The 16,745-nt window shown below is 46.5% G+C and overlaps 1 protein-coding gene across 2 annotated transcripts in view; it reads right to left on the minus strand.

The window, feature by feature from the left end:
* LZTR1 (leucine zipper like post translational regulator 1) overlaps window positions 1-16,745 on the minus strand; it is a 65,327-nt gene that overhangs the window by 13,584 nt on the left and 34,998 nt on the right. For both annotated transcript variants that reach the window (XM_073676452.1, XM_073676448.1), the window contains 6 exons: window positions 15,616-15,726; window positions 14,032-14,124; window positions 9,045-9,140; window positions 7,752-7,935; window positions 6,177-6,346; window positions 5,776-5,932 (listed from right to left, as the gene is read on the minus strand). In XM_073676452.1, coding sequence (XP_073532553.1) covers window positions 5,776-5,932; window positions 6,177-6,346; window positions 7,752-7,935; window positions 9,045-9,140; window positions 14,032-14,124; window positions 15,616-15,726 — 811 coding nt within the window. The remainder of the gene's footprint in view (window positions 1-5,775; window positions 5,933-6,176; window positions 6,347-7,751; window positions 7,936-9,044; window positions 9,141-14,031; window positions 14,125-15,615; window positions 15,727-16,745) is intronic.

Raw genomic sequence — 16,745 nt, forward strand, 5'->3', positions numbered from 1 at the left:
AGAACGAGAACTCTGATGAAGAATAGGACCCTGAGAGAGGTCCGGACGGTCTGGTAGTCTCCAGGGGGAGTCGACAAGCAGATTTACCAGATCTGCGTATCAGACGCGTCTGGGCCAATCTGGGGCTACTAGGAGAACTGGTACTCCCTCTGTCTTGACCTTTTTGATGACTCGAGGGATCAAAAGGTAGAGGTGGAAAGAGATAGGGCAGTTGGAACTGTGACCATGATATGACTAGCGCGTCCTGGGCGATTGCTAGCGGATCACGGGACCGAGCTACAAAGGACGGAACCTTGTGGTTTAACCGGGACGCCATGAGGTCGACGTCCGGCGTGCCCCACTGTAAGCAGATTTGGTGAAACACCTCGGGATGGAGAGACCATTCTCCTGAGGCGAGGCCCTGCCGACTGAGGAAGTCTGCCGCCCAATTGTCGATCCCTGGAATGTGGACTGCTGAGATTGCCGGGACAGTCTTCTCGGCCCAAAGTAGCACTCTTGCCACCTCTTTTAAAATGGGCTTGCTGCGCATTCCTCCCTGATGGTTTATGTATGCCACGGCCGTGGCATTGTCCAATTGTACACAGACTGGGAACCCTGCCAGGATCTTCTGCCAGTGACGCAACGCCAGGTAAATCGCCATTATCTCCAGAATGTTGATGGGAAGGGAGACTTCGTGGGGACTCCACCGGCCCTGGACCGTGTGTTGTAGAAAAACGCCCCCCCAACCGATGAGACTGGCATCGGTCGTGACCACCTGCCAGCGAAGCGGAAGGAATGATCTCCCGGGTCTGAAGGAAGAAGGGCGGGACCACCAGGTTAGCGACCGTCTTACTTGACGAGGTAACTTGATGCGTCGATCTAGAGATGACGGATTCTTGTCCCAAGCTGAGAGAAGGGCTAGTTGAAGAGGCCGGGTATGGAACTGGGCAAACGGAACTGCCTCCATGGCTGCTACCACCTTTCCCAGGACACTCATGCATAGGCGAAGGGAGTGTGGACTTGGGTCGGAGAGGATGTGGATTCCTTGTTGTAGAGAGTTTATCTGTTCCCTCGGAAGGAGGACCCGGGCACGGGTCGTGTCGAACTGCATCCCTAGGAAGGTTAAGCGTTGGGATGGGACCAGGGAGGATTTGTCTGTGTTGATCAGCCAGCCTAACTGGGAGTGTGTTCAAGGTGAATTGGAGACTGTGGAGACAGTCCCTGAACGTGGGGCCTTTGATTAACAGGTCGTCGAGGTAGGGGATGATTACAATTCCCCTTGTTCGAAGAATGGCCATAACTGTCGCCATCACCTTCGTGAAAACCCTCGGGGCTGTGGCGAGTCCGAAGGGGAGGGCAGTGAACTGGTAATGTGCGTTCCTGAAGGAAAAGCGAAGGAACTTCTGGATGTGACGCGCAGATTGGGATGTGAAGGTATGCATCCTGAATGTCCACTGAACATAGATATTCCTCGGTTTCCATCGAGGCCATTACCGACCTGAGGGACTCCATCCTGAACTGTTGAATGCGTACATGTCGGTTTAGCTGTTTGAGGTCCAGAATCGGACGCAGGGAGCCGTCCTTTTTTGGGACGACGAAGAGATTTGAGTAAAAACCGGAAAACCTTTCCTGAAAGGGAACCGGGACTATGACTCCTGAGCGCAGAAGGGAGGTGATGGCTTGAAGGAAACCGGGAAGCAGAGATGGTTGTGGGGGGCGGGACCTGAGAAAACGCGATCGTGGGCTGGAGTCGAACTCGATTTTGTAGCCGGAAGTAACAATTTCTTTGACCCAGGCATCCTCTATTGCCAAGAGCCAAGAATCTCGGAACAGAAGGAGACGGCCGCCCACCCTGGGAGAAGTCCCAGGTGGGAGTGACCCGTCATACTGAGGAAAACCTGTTGAATCGTGATCCAGAGGACTTGGAGGAGAGACTCTTTGGGCGCCAGTTAGACGTGGGCCTAAAGGAGGGCTTACAACTGTCCCGCTGTGCTGGAGTATGGTCCTGTTGAGCGAACTGACGAAAGGACCGGAACTGAAGGGGGGAGTCTCCTAGGAAAAGGGTGTCTGGGCTGGGGGAGAGAGGTGCTCTTACCCCCAGTAGCATCAGAGATGATCTGGTCTAGCTTGGATCCAAACAGCCTGGAACCTTGAAAAGGAAGATTAGTTAGAGATCTTTTGGAAGCCAGGTCGGCGTTCCAGGCTTTAAGCCAAAGAATTCTACGTAAGGCAACGAGATTACTGGAAACCCGGGCTGAGAATGCAGCGGAGTCGAGGGACGCCGTAAGTAGATATTTTCCAGCGTGGCCGATTTGATCAGCTAAGTCGGTCATATCGTCCGGGCCTGCTAGGATGCCCTGTCTGAGCTGTTTGGCCCATGCGGACACCGCTTTTGATACCCAAGTTGAGGCGAAGGAAGAGCAAAGGGAGGTGCCCACGGCCTCAAAGGCTGACTTAGTGAGGGCCTCAACGTGTCTATCCGTGGTATCCTTAAAGGAGGAACCGTCCGGAAGAGACAGTACCGTCTTGGCGGAAAGGCGAGAGATGGGAGGGTCCACAGATGGGGACTCCGTCCATTTGCTGACAAGATCATGGTTAAAGGGGTATAGGACGTTTAACTGTTTCTTTCCTGTAAAGCGCTTTTCTGGATGCTCCCACTGCTTTTAAAAAACACTGTCAAATTCTGCATGGTTAGAAAAAGTGCATGCAGGACGCTTAATCTTTTTGAAGGAAACTGAGTAGTCCCGGGAAGGGCTCTCGTCTTCTGTAACAAGCAGAGACTGATTGACAGCCGTTATAAGACTGTCTATCATGTCCTGGATCTTAGAATACTGGTCTGTGTCGGAACCAGAGTCTGAATCTGAAGCAGAGTTAGATCCCGGGGCGACTTCCCGGGAAGAGGTGTGAGACGCAGAGAGCATCTTGGAGTCTGGAGAGCTGGAGGATGAGCTTGTGTGAGTCCGTTTCTGAGAACGTGCCGTCAGTCTGCCCCTGTGAGGAGGGGGCAGGGGTGCCTGCGAATCGTCTGTGGGGACGTTCGGAGCGCTGGTGGCCGTGGATAACATAGGCAAACATTCTGGCAAGCGTTCTAAGACCTGCACCAGAGATTGAGAAACCTTGCTGAGGTCAGAGACAGACTGTGACATAGCAACAGCCCACTCCAGAGGGGAGGGGGTTACCACGTCCTTAGCGGCGTGGGGATCTTGGGGTGCCAGCATGGCGGGAGGTTTGCAGGTCGAGCAGAAGGCCATAGTATGTGACAATGTGAGAGGGACGGACTGAGAGCTCCCTGGGTTTGGGCACATGTGCCTGACCAGGGATACTGCAGAGGAGGGCGGTGTGGGCAGGAAAGGGTGGGGGGCGGTGTCAGGACAGAGCCTACCTGATCCTGCAGAGAAGCGGTCCCGTGTCCCCCTGAAAGGCTCCGAAGGTGAGGCTGGAGCGGGTCACAGTAGGTGCCGACGGAGTAGGGAGCTGCGTGCGGCAGAGTGATGGCGTCGGTGTAGGGGGAGGAGCAGAGGACGCTGCGTTGATGACGGAGCGCGTCGAGGCTCCGATAGGCGGATGGGAAGGGGGGGCGGGCTTGAAAGGCCCCCCGTTGATAGGTCCGCGGAAGGCTCGAGGGCGTGACTGAAGCATCACACTGCTCCTCGGCCCTGGTTGGTCAAATAGGAGGGGGCGTATAGCTGTCAGAGCGGGACCGCCCACCGGACACGCCCCCCAACGGAGAAAAGCGCGGCAGATTTGCCGCGCATAATGAAGAAGGAGGAGGAAGTGGCCCAGGGAAGCGCTGTTAAGCGCCATGTTTGGTGAGAGAGGGAGGGGGGAGGAGGGCAGGTAACGCCGGGGGACTGGGACCTACAGCTGAAAGACAGGGAAGTACCTGTCTTAGCGGGTCCGGGAATCGTCTCTTCCTTTCTCCTTCTGAGGATGGTCTCAGGATGCCTTCCTGGATAGGGGGGGGGGGATCCTGGCTTTTCCTCCTTCCCGCACTCTCCAGTCCTGGACAGTGCAGGAGATGGTGTCAACCCCAGAAAACTGGGGGAAGGTCACCCACAGGGACCACCGTCTCCCTCCCAGGCCGCTCCGAGGAGGGGGCTGGGGTGGGGAACAGGCTAGGACTGGCCACCGAAATCACCCTGAGACACCCTAAGGTGACAGGGGATAAGTCCTGCCCAGCGGGTCCGAGAGTGGGCAATGTGGGGGTAGCCACATTGCTCTCTCGGTTGCTTGTGGGTTAACAGGGGACGCAGTGTTCCCTGTTAGCCTGAAGAGCTGTATCTGAAAGAGAAAAAACAAGGATTAATAAACACAACAGGGTTGGATCTGTGAAGATCCAGGTCTACCTCTTACAGACACTAAGCTTAAACTGGTGAGCTTGGTGCCTGTAGGTGGGTGCATACTGCGGAGGAGGAGCTATTTTCCTTTTTTTGCCTAGTGTCAACCTCCTAGTGACAGCAGCATACACCCATGGTCCTGTGTCCCCCAATGAAGCGATAGAGAAAACCTTATATTCACCTCTCCGGCGGCCCCCGGTCTCATCCCCGCGATGATCCGCTCTCTCCTTGGCGGCCAGCGGTGTACTGGCAGGACCTGCGGTGATGTCATTTAGTCAGCTGATGGTCACGCGACTTGCAGGTACGATGTTACCCGGGTCGGATGAGAGTCTCCTCTTCTCCCAACCCGGGTACCATCCGCACATTGAACTGCATAATATCCGCATGTACACATACAGTGCTGAGCAAATTAATTGGGACAAAGCAAAAAAACACATATTTTTGAATTTTTAATAATAAAATGTTATAATACACTGTTACATACTAATTTTAGTAAGAAATATGTCGTCCTTTAGCAGATATGAGATTTTCAATGTGTTTTGATTCTACCAAGTTTTTGCGGAAATTCTTCAATTCTTCATCATGGAACCACACTTGTATGGCACAGTTTATCATCCGTTCTTTGGTTGTACTTCCATTTTGCCAAGACGTCTCTTCAGAATGCTCCACAAATTTTCTATAGGATTTAAGTCTGGTGAATTGCCAGGCTAGTCCAGCACTTTTACTTTATTTTCTTCCAGGAATTTCTTCACACACTTGGAATTGTGGCATGGAGCCAAATCTTATTGGAATGTCCCTTCAAATTTACGCATGAATGGCACAATAAAACATTTTAAAACGACTATGTATTTGGATGAATTCATCATAACATCAACAGGAAATAAGCTCCCTGTACCATCAGCTGTAAAAAAGCCCCAAAACATATGTTCAAAGCTGTTAAAACTGGTTTGAATCACTGACTGGTAACCAATTTACGATTTTACTTAAAAAATGCTTTGTCCCAATTAATTTGCACAGCACTGTATATACACATGCGGATGTTATGCGGTTCAATGCAAGTCAATGGGCGTGATTTCACCACAAAATCGCCCCCAAATTGGTTGTGCTGCGGATTTTTCCGCAATGATAATCCACAGCGGAAATTTCCGCAGCATGTGCACAGCACATGCGGATTATCATTGGGGAACATGGCAGACACCTTAACAAGCGATTTTAATGCGTTTCCCAAGCGGCATTTCCGCATTAAGTCTGCATCGTGGGCACACAGCCTAAAGGTTACGGTTTAAAATACCCTGTATGTTTACAACGAATTGGTGAGGAGTATATTGGTCTTATCTGTTGAGATAATATTCCCATAGCTGTCTGGGCCATTATACAGTTACAATCATAAGATATACAATGCAAATCATCAAATATAACATATCCAGAGCACAGCAATCTACCATAGCCAGTAACAAACCTATATCAACAGGCTGATCAGAATGGATCCGGAGAGGGGGCTGCTGCTTTCTGCGTACAATCTCCACGATCAGTGAGGACGACAAATGCTCAAACTCTTTCATCATTATCACCTGGTTGAAGTGGGATTCCTTTACTACAAAGTTCAGGCAGTGTTCCTGGTGAAGAGAGAGTTAAGTCAGTGGCAGCCTAATAATACATCACGTGGATATTCAGCAGCTCTGGAATAATGAAATGTACAGTAACCGGATCAGCCCGATGCATTCATTAAAAATGGAATGTTTCTCAGAAGCCCCCCTGATGTAGCAATACCTGTGACGGACATAGTACATTATATACATGACATCTGCTGCTTCCCATGAGGGGGAAATAACAGCCTTGAGCTGGCACACCCGCCATTACCTTCAGCTGGTCCAGCTGCAGCTTGTTGGCATTTTCACACACTACAAGGACATTCTGAAGGTCAACAGATGCTTCGATGTACTGAACACAGAGCTGCTCCAGCCGTGACAGCTTGAAGTGCAGCGCTATCTTATACACATCCATAATGAGGAGAACGTCCTGGACGTGACCTGAGGGGCAGAATCACCGTTAATAGACATCTATGTGCAGGGACTCAATAAGATAATCAGTCCTTCTCTGAATAATGCACTGAGGCACATAAGTGAAGGAGCACATTACCTTTTCTGATTTACTCTGCAAGTATTAAAGGATATGCCAAATATGTAGGGTACATGTGATCTACATTACCGGCCTCCATAGTAATTAGACTTCCTTACTGGAACACAAATCCTGTTAGCAGAACTGATATATCCTCAAAAATCCACTCATGCTATATATTAACTAGCTATTGAACCCGTTCTACGCCCGGGTGGCGAGCATTTTTATTGGTATATGGTCTCCCATGCTGGTATGTGCTGCCCCCCTCCTGGTATTTGTGCTGTCCCCATCATCCTATCCTGGTGTGCATGGCACCCCTCATCCCCAATCCTGGTATGCGTGGCATCCCTCACCCCCAATCCTGGTATGCGTGGCACCCCATCCCTCATCCTTATCCTGGTATGTATGGCATCCCTCATCCTGGTATGCATGGGCCCCTCATCGCCCCAATCCCGGTATGCATGGCACCCCTCAATCCCGGTATGCATGGCACCCCTCATCGCCCCAATCCCGGTATGCATGGCATTCCTTCATCGCCCCAATCCCAGTATGCATGGCACCCCTCATTCCCCCAATCCCAGTATGCATGGCACCCCTCATCGCCCCAATCCCAGTATGCATGGCACCCCTCATCGCCCCAATCCCGGTATGCATGGCACCCCTCATCGCCCCAATCCCGGTATGCATGGCACCCCTCATCGCCCCAATCCCGGTATGCATGGCACCCCTCATCGCCCCAATCCCGGTATGCATGGCACCCCTCATCGCCCCAATCCCGGTATGGATGGCACCCCTCATCGCCCCAATCCTGGTATGCATGGCACCCTCATCCCCCAATCCTGGTATGCATGGGCCCCTCATCCTGGTAAGCGTGGTCCCTCACCCCCAAATCCTTGTATGCGTGGTCCCCTCACCCCCCAATCCTTGTATGCATGGTCCCCTCACCCTTCAATCCTTGTATGTGTGGTACCCCACAATCGTGGTATGCATGGTCCCACCCGGTCTCCGGCGAAGAGAGGCGCCGCGGCAACGCTCCTCCCGGTCAGGTAAGTATGCAAGTATGGCGCCGGAGAACGCGGTATGTTGCCTACACATACCGTGATCTCCGGCGCCATACACTCCTCTTACCTGTAAAGGCTGGATGCGGTCTTCTGTCTGGAGCCAGACTGAGCGTCATGCATGCGCAGTCTATAAAGGCTTCAGACAGAGACACGCATCCCCCGTCGTTATATTATAGATCATCCCTGGCTCCAAACAAGGACACTGATCACAGTCCCAATGACATAGGTGTCAGCTCCAACACGGTACAACACTTACCTCTCCTTGGGTACTTTATTTTGTCTGTGTACAAGAACTGCATGAGTAGTTCAAATGGCCGAGCCTCTGCGTCTCGGATGACCACATCCAGCATGGGAAGACAGCGACTTTTTTGAGGGCCACTTGCATTCTCCTGCTTCTGCTGTACACACTGGCCGTCATCTTCTGGATCCTGCTTCACCTTCTGATTGTGCAGAAAACAAGAATCACTGTATGTTTCTAACTTTAAGACCTTGCCATAAGATGCACCCCAGATTTACACAGCAGAAAAAAGGAAACACATTTTTCCAATTAATTAAAACTTCCCTGGTGGTGTAAAATGGAGGGGTCATTATCACAAATCTTAATGCACTAGGGTAAAATAGAGATGCCATGAATCTTTTGTAAGTTTTTCTCTGCATTGTGTATTGTACACACAGCTCTGCTACATATTCACATACACATACATTTTGCTACATATGTACATATACACACACACAGCTCTGCTACATATGCACATAGACATACAGCTATGTTACATATGCACAGACACACACCTCTGCTACCATATGCACATAGATACATAGAACTCTGCTACATATGCACATACACAGCTCTGCTACATTCATATTTACACACACACACACACACACACATCTTGCAGTTCCTTCCAGGCATATGACTAATTACATGATCTAAAAGGTCCTGGAGGTGATTGGGTGGAAGGTCCTTCAGCTGCTCAGAACGTGCAGCCTCCATTCAGGTCCCGGTAGCTTCCTCTCCTGCTCTGCACCGATCACAAAGATCGGTGTTGGGCAGGAAGAGAAAGCAGTTCTATCTGTGATTGGGAAGGATGTGTGTCTGCGTTCTCCTCCATCACAAGAAGACTATAGGACACACACTTTTCAGCAAGAGTTTTTCTTGCTAAAAAGTGTCTTTTAGCCCAAAAATACAGTCAGTCAATCTTAATCACATGAACCTATCCTCGTTATTATATGCTTAAACAACCACTTTAATGACACAGTAGAGGGGTTGATTAAGTAATTCATGAATTCCTCTCTTCATAACTACCCAAAAAAATACAGAAAGGATAAATACACCTCTCTGCTTCGTGCACTATGCGTTTAGGGCATTGGCAAGAAGCATGTCCAGAGCACCATTGCAAATGTATGGCATAGCTTATGTCATAATATTATATTGAGGGAAAAAAAAAAAGTTCTGACTGTCAAAATATGATTGAGCACAAATGAAAAAAAAAAAAAATTGTTCCAGCCTAAGGGGTTAAAGAGCATATTGTTGTATTACTGCACTTACTTGTCTCTGCCTCTCTCTTGCTTGAGTGATTTTCTTCTGCAGATATTTACACCGAGCAGTGACAATTGATATGTGCCCCCGGACTCGCTCTTCTTTCTTGAAAGTTTTATTTTCAGTGGGAAGTGTGGAGAGAGCCAAGAACACCGTATTTAGACACTTGGTGAGAAGTATATTCAGAAAACTGATATTTCTTGCAAAACAGCACATAGAAAAACGTTTGCCAAGATCTTTATATACATTATATATAGTTTCTGACGGGTTTTCAAATTTAGCTCCAGTTTGGAGCAATTAAAAAAAATTCTTTATGTACCATGCCGCCCAAAAAAAAATAAAATAAAAATAACTGTGGCAATTTCTGATGCCTTAATAATAAATCCAGCACCTGTGCAATACTAAGGAAATCCTGATCTGTTGGGGGTAGTGAGGACTGGATTTTGAGAAACACTGGCTTATACTCTATACTGCAATACCAAAGTATTGCAGGATATAATGTGAAAATCTCCGTGTCCTATTGAGCACAGCTTACGGCTGAACTTTACATGAATACCAGGGGGACAACAACAGGGTTCTTCAGCAGACCCCCGGCTGTCTTAGTAAGCGATCAGTCCCCCACGATCAAGTTACAGTTACGGGGAAGCTGATGGGAGCCGGTGCGTGCATGTTCATTTAAATGCTGTTGTCAGAGTGATTTAAATGGCTATCACTCCAGCGCTCTTTTTTTATTTTACTGCTGGAGTGGTGTCATTATTTTAAGTTCCCTGCCACTGGTAATATACTTAGCAGTCACAGTCTTTATTTGTTAACACCACCACTCCAATCATCTCAAGCAGTTTGTGACCTGTCGGATGACTCCAGTGTTTGCTGGGAAAGCCAGAAGTCACAACACAATGTAAGTCTATTAGAGCCAGAGGAGGTCAGATCCCGGCTCTTAGACTTACACTGAGAACTTGTGACCATTGCGCCTGACTTCTGGGCAGTCAGAAGTTCTGCTTAAACGAGAACTGTATGGGACCAGAGCGGTGCTGAGAAGAGCTGAAGTAAGCGGCTGCTAATTATAGTATTAGGGGCAGGGAACTTATATTAGTGGCACCACCCTAACGCTGAAATAAAAAACTGATGGAGTGGTGCTTTATCAGCCATGGCCAGAAATCTGCTCCAGCTGTTAGAGACTGATGCCAGCTATGTAATATAGCCACCATCAGCTGCATAGAGAGGGAGCTCAGCTTCCGAGTCCCCTTCACACATGCAGACCCCTCCCAAGACATTAATTCACATCTTGCTGAGGGAATGGGTTAACGAAAAGAAAATACTTTTATATTGCAACACTGTAACTACAAAAACCCTTTGATATTAATGGATATATTTCCTTTCTTTGGCTTCAGATTATTATTAGTCAAAATAGATTACTTTTCACTCCTATGAGGGTGCACGGATAGGATTCCACTCCTCAATAAACAAAAAGAAGAATCTGGCACTCCAGAAATTGTTGCAAAGAATTGAAAGAAATTCTTTATTGCATACAGTATCCTCAGATTTGCATTTTTATAAAGTTTTGGCCTGAATTGGCCTTCCTCAGAACTATAAAATAATAACCAAAATTACAGATGCATATACATATCAATGGAGATACTAGAGCCTTAGTTAATCGTGCAAAACAGGAACCACAACTTGATGAGGTTTACAAAATTTATATATTAGCAAAAACATTGAATTACAGATATATGGTTGCCAATCATGTGAACTCAAAGTAATGGCCATCAGAAAACACAATAGATATGACTTACAGGCATACATCATACAATATAGTTCGTTAGTGACTATATGCCTTGCATTGTCTTGCTATTATTAGGCATATACTGTAGTAACTAAATTACTGGAGTGCCGGATTCCTCTTTTTGTCAGATTAGGTCATAGACTTGCCAAGTCATTTATAAATTAATCAAAGCAACCAGGGCTGTGGAGTCGGTAACCCAAACCACCGACTCCGACCCCACAGCTCGGCCTCGCTACTGAGCATGTACATGAAGTGCAGCACAGATTCATCTCAACTAAAAGCTGCGATCCTTAGATCAGGAACAGAACAGACATTTATAGGACATTTCATAACTTTCCCACATTCTTATGAAAACATTTACAGAACAAACTGCATTGAACCCAATCTATCTATCTATATAAATAAAAATGTAAATGTTCGTTTGTTCAAAATCTTAAATCTCCGAAAGTTCTTCATTGATTGCTTTGAAATTTTGGCACAACATTGCATTCAAATACACGCATGTTTTTATATACCAACTATGCTTTTATATACCAGCTGTTGGATGTAAAAGCAACAGCGAGAGGGGAATGTTACGAGCTCAGTCCCAGGCTGACTCACCCGGCATTCTACCCCCCTTAGTGACATCTCATTCATAAACCCTTCTCCCTCTCCTTCAGTCACCCCAGCCGCTGCCCATGCTCTGCTCCTTTCGTGTCTCCCGCAAGGGTTGGGAGGGAAGGGGAATGATGAGACTGTCTGTTCGAGGCCGAAAGATGCTGCTGCTCATCACCACCTCCTGAAAGCAGGCTGCCTCTGCTCTCCGGCACCGCGGCTTCTGCAGCTTCTTCTCCGGCAGGCGAGTCTTATTTCGGACTGCGCAACAACAAGCGGGGGAGGGAGGGAAGGAGAGAGGGAGGTTGCATGAAGAGGCGCAGGCCGCGGCCTCGCTCTGGGCGCTGAGCTGGGCCCGAGCCTCTCAGCAGTGGGCGGAAGTGCCTACATTTTACACATGGAATGCGAGTACAAAATCATTTGAATGACGCAAACAAGGAGAGCGAGTCGACGGACAACCTGGCATATTCAAAGAAACTACGATAGGTAGATTGTACACCATGCATCCCAATCAAGATGACTGCTTCTTTCTTTGCATGCCGTTGGTAAATGTGGCCAGTCCAACGTCTTTCTAGCAATTGAGAATTGTCAATGGCGTTACACATGCCACTTTCCGCAGTGCATGTCAAGCTCTGAATTTATTGCAGAAGGACCGACACTGAGATGTATGCATTAATGACGCGTGCAACACGTCACATCAAAATCAAATTTGTGCATTGCTTGCAATCATATTGATCGCCTGCTCTCCTTCATCGCCAACAGTTATGGGAGAAATATAAATCGCACATGACTGAAGATATTTTCCGTCGAATACGCAAGGAAAATTCAAATCTGAACATGGATTTTACAGAAGAAATCTACAACGAAGCGTTGATAATGATTGAAGATTTGTGCTTAGAAATCGTGAACAAAGTTCTCAATCAATAGGGAATGCCATCACCGAATCGATCTGCTGCGGCTTCGTTTGATGTAGAATTGCGTCGTGAACAAAATTACAACACGAGTGATCTTTTGTCGTATGTGCAATCAAAGATTCCTAAGCTAACGCTTGAGCAAAAAGGCATTTACGATCAAATAATGCAGACCTTCAACGATGGAGATGGAGAAATCTTCTTAGATGCGTCAGAAGGAACTGGTAAAACGTTCCTAATTAGATTGATTCTGGCAGCAATTCAATCCCAAAATGACATAGCCTTAGCTCTTGCGTCGTCCGGAATAGCTGCGACATTGCTACCAGGTGGAAGAACTGCTCATTCCGCTTTGAAATGGTCATTGAACATGCAATACATTGAAACTCCCATGTGCAACATTTCCAAAGCATCCGACATGGGAAAAGTATTACAGAAACGCAAACTTATTGTTTGGGATGAATGCACAATGGCGCACAAAAAAAAAAAAAAAAAAAAATCGCTCAAGGCTCTTGATCAATCATTGCAAGATTTACGCGGAAACATCAGACTATTTGGTAATGCATTAATATTGCTTGCAGGAGATTTCAGGCAAACATTACCTGTAATTCCTCGATCGACACCAGAAGATGAAATAAATGCTTGCCTGAAATACTCTACTTTGTGGCTACACGTAAAGACGTTAAAATTAACTACAAATATGCGTGTCCAGCTGCAAAACGAGTGATCAGCTGAAAAATTCTCACATTTGCTGGAAATTGGGAACGGAAAGGTGTCGGTTGATCTGACCTCATAACTTCTGCAATTTAGTGACGTCAAAAGAACAATTGGTTGAAAAAAATATTTCCCAATATTCAAACCAATTATAAGAATCACGATTGGCTGAGCTATTCGTGCGGCCACAACAAAGACGTCTACGAACTTAACAATATTATTCAGTCTAACATTCAAAGCGAGGCACTGTTGTGAAAACAGATGAAGCGGTTAATTATCTAACAGAATTTTTGAAGTCACTCGATCTGCCAGGGATGCCACCGCACGTACTGCAACTGAAAATCGGCATGCCAATTATGTTGCGAAATATCAACCAGCCAAAGCTTTGCAATGGCACGCGGCTTGCAGTATAACAATTAATGAGCAACGCTGTTGAAGCAACAATCTTGACAGGACCTTTCAAAGGTGAAGATGTCCTCATTCCTCGCATGCCTATGATTCCAACGGATATGCCATTTCAATTTAAGAGATTGCAATTCCCAATTCGATTGGCGTTTGCAATCACCATCAACAAAGCTCAGGGCCAATCTTTACAATTGTGCGATTTACATCTAGACACGGATTGCTGCTCACATGGACAATTATATGTTGCGTGTTCTAGAGTCGGAAAACCAGTCAATCGCTATCGACACAGACAAAGGAACAACAAAAAATATTGTATACCCACAATAATTGTGAAATTAAATATTTTAGAAATGTTCCATTTCTCTTTTCTTTCTTTTCCATTTAACCAGACTGAGCGACAGCAACGTGTGGCCGGGTAAAGCTAGTTTATTATATATTTTAGGAATCGGTCCATTTTATACAAAATAGACACCAACTCCACAGTCCTGAAAGCAGCTGGACTGAACCTTTATTTGAAAGCAAATTTTACAATATATAACTATTAAATCCTTAATCCAAGGTGATCAAAGTTGTGTAATAAGAAACTACTCACTTCTCCCAAAATAAATTCCACGTCACAGAATTGTTGGTTCTCAAATAATCTTCCATAATCCTCGTGTAAAGTGCATTTTGGATAACATGAAAACTAAGGAAAAAATAGAAACATGATGGGTCTGAAATTAATGCTGTATAAGAATATATTACTTTAAAGGGAACCTTTGACCCCCAAAAAAACAAAACACTATTAACCTGCAGATATGAGGTTAACCTGCACGGCGCCTGCACTAAGCCGACTGCGTGCAGGCGCCTGGCAAGTTAATAACACTATTGACCTGCGGATTAAGCGCATATCTGCAGGTTAATAGCGTTTTATGATGACAGGTTCCCTATAAGGGTATGTGCACATGGTACGTTTTTGATGAGGTAAATCCGTGCATAATTGGTCTCAAAAACGCACTGCAAACCTTATCCCAGCATTTTCTATGAGAATTTGGAAGATCTGTGCACATGATCAGGAATTTTCCTGACAGGAATTTATGTGCATTTAAATAAGCAGCATGTCCATTCTTTGTGCGGATTTGCCTGCATTTTTCCTATACAATGCATTGGAAAATACGCAGGCAAAAACGCACAAAAAAATGCATGAATATGCATGGCAAATCCGCAGGCAAAAATGCACAAAAAACGAATGAATGAAACGAATGAAAACACAAAAAAAAAAGCGCAGAATTTCCGCACCATTTTTTATGCCAAGAGGTGCAGAACCTTGCAGAAACCCTGCAGAAATTTGTGCAAGCAAATACTGAACGTGTGTACATACCCTAATATTAACAAGACGCGTTACTGTAGTTTTATAACTTATGCCCTCCAATGAGCCATATGGATGTCAAGCGCCATCGTAATTCAGAAGTTACCATTATAAACCAATGTGACGAACTCTGGCAGACTCGAGCTACCTAAATGGTTGATATTCAATACTACATTTTCTCCGCAGCATCACTGTATGGCCAGGCTGGACACAGCGTCCCCTTTATATAGGAGCTGATAGCCAGGGTACTTTAACAAACATCACATTTTGGACAAATAGCAGCTCTCCACTTAACCCCTGAAAAAGGGAATATATCACCATCATAAAAAAGGACCTCTTTACTTGACAGCCAAGGTTTCTATCTTGCTACTCTCCTATGAGTTATGATTACAGATTTCCATCCTTATTAACTTTGGAGAAACCCCTGTAAAAAATATTTCTACTCCCCTGGAACACTTGCTTCCAATTTTACCTAAGAGAAGCTTTGTATATGAGCGGGTGGTGGGGGGTAGTGCGCTCTCTTATTTAGCATTTCGGCATATTTTGCCATAGCTACTGAAGAAGCGGCATCTCTTATTGCCGCTTTCTCCTGGGAAAGCCCCTGATCAGGTTCTTGAAAATGCTCACATACCATCATGACTTTCAGCTCTTATTTTCTTCTGGGATGGGCTGTGACTTGGATTAGTTTTGTCTGCTCAAACTCCCTTCGTCTGATACTTCATTCAGTCATAATAGGGGACAAGCGCTAATGAAGAACGTGTAACAAATATGCATTGATCTTTCTTGTCCCGAGGGCAGACATGTCCTCTGTACGTCACATTGTGTTACCTGAAAACGATACATTTCTCCGCTCCTGACATTGTTATCCACAGTCCCCCCAAAGATGTACATGGCATCAGCAATGACGGCTGCAGCGTGGAACAGGCGACCACTTGGCAGCTGAAATACAAGGTTTGGGGTATTTATTTCACTGTAATCAGACATCATCAAGGCTTTGGGCAAATCTGCAGCAGTCATACAGTGGGGAAAATAAGTATTTGATACATTGCTGATTTTGCAAGTTTTCCCACTTACAAAGAATGGAGAGGTCTGTAATTTTTTATCGTACGTACACTTCAACTCTAAGAGATAGAATCTAAAAATAAAAACCAGATAATTAAATTGCATTTTATTGCATGAAACACCAAGGTTACTTACCGGTAGCCGGTTTTTCCTGAGCCCATGACAGCACACCTTGAGAGAGAGGATCCGCCCCACCAAGGACAGGAAACCGTCTGAAATAAAAGGGCGGTACCTCTCCCTCGCTTCAGTTGTTTACAGAGCATTGAGAGGACCTCCCTAAACAGGTTAGGCACATAACCAACACCACAATATACATATACACACCACCCCACACAGTGCACACCAGGGTGTGAGAAACATAGAAAAAATAAGGGGGGGAAACTACGGGTGCTGTCATGGGCTCAGGAAAAACCGGCTACCGGTAAGTAACCTTGGTGTTTTCCCCTCCCCCATGACAGCACACCTTGAGAGAATTTTGGAGAATTTATGAGCACCCTAGGGAGGGACCACCGCCTGAAGTACCCTTCTCCCAAAGGTGAGATCAGAAGAGGATAGATCCAACCGATAGTGCTTAAAGAAGGTGGATGGTGTAGACCAAGTAGCAGCCCTACATATCTGCTCGATCGAGACGTCTGCTCTCTCTGCCCAGGAGGTTGCAACGGCTCTGGTGGAATGAGCCCTCACATTGTCCGGGGCTGGAACCGCTGTGGACGTATAGGCTAAGCAAATGGCCTCCCTGAGCCACCTAGAGATGGTACCCTTGGACACCCCATGACCTTTCCTACACCCTTGAAAGGCCAGGAACAGAGAACAGTCTTTCCTCCACAGACTAGTTATGTGAATGTACTGTAGCAGGGACCTCCTAACATCTAGGCTATGGAACCTGACTTCCCCTG

The sequence above is a fragment of the Phyllobates terribilis genome, unplaced genomic scaffold, assembly GCF_046119375.1.
Source record: "Phyllobates terribilis strain yellow unplaced genomic scaffold, ASM4611937v1 Scaffold_1__5_contigs__length_1240528914, whole genome shotgun sequence".
In the NCBI taxonomy this organism is placed as follows: domain Eukaryota; kingdom Metazoa; phylum Chordata; class Amphibia; order Anura; family Dendrobatidae; genus Phyllobates; species Phyllobates terribilis.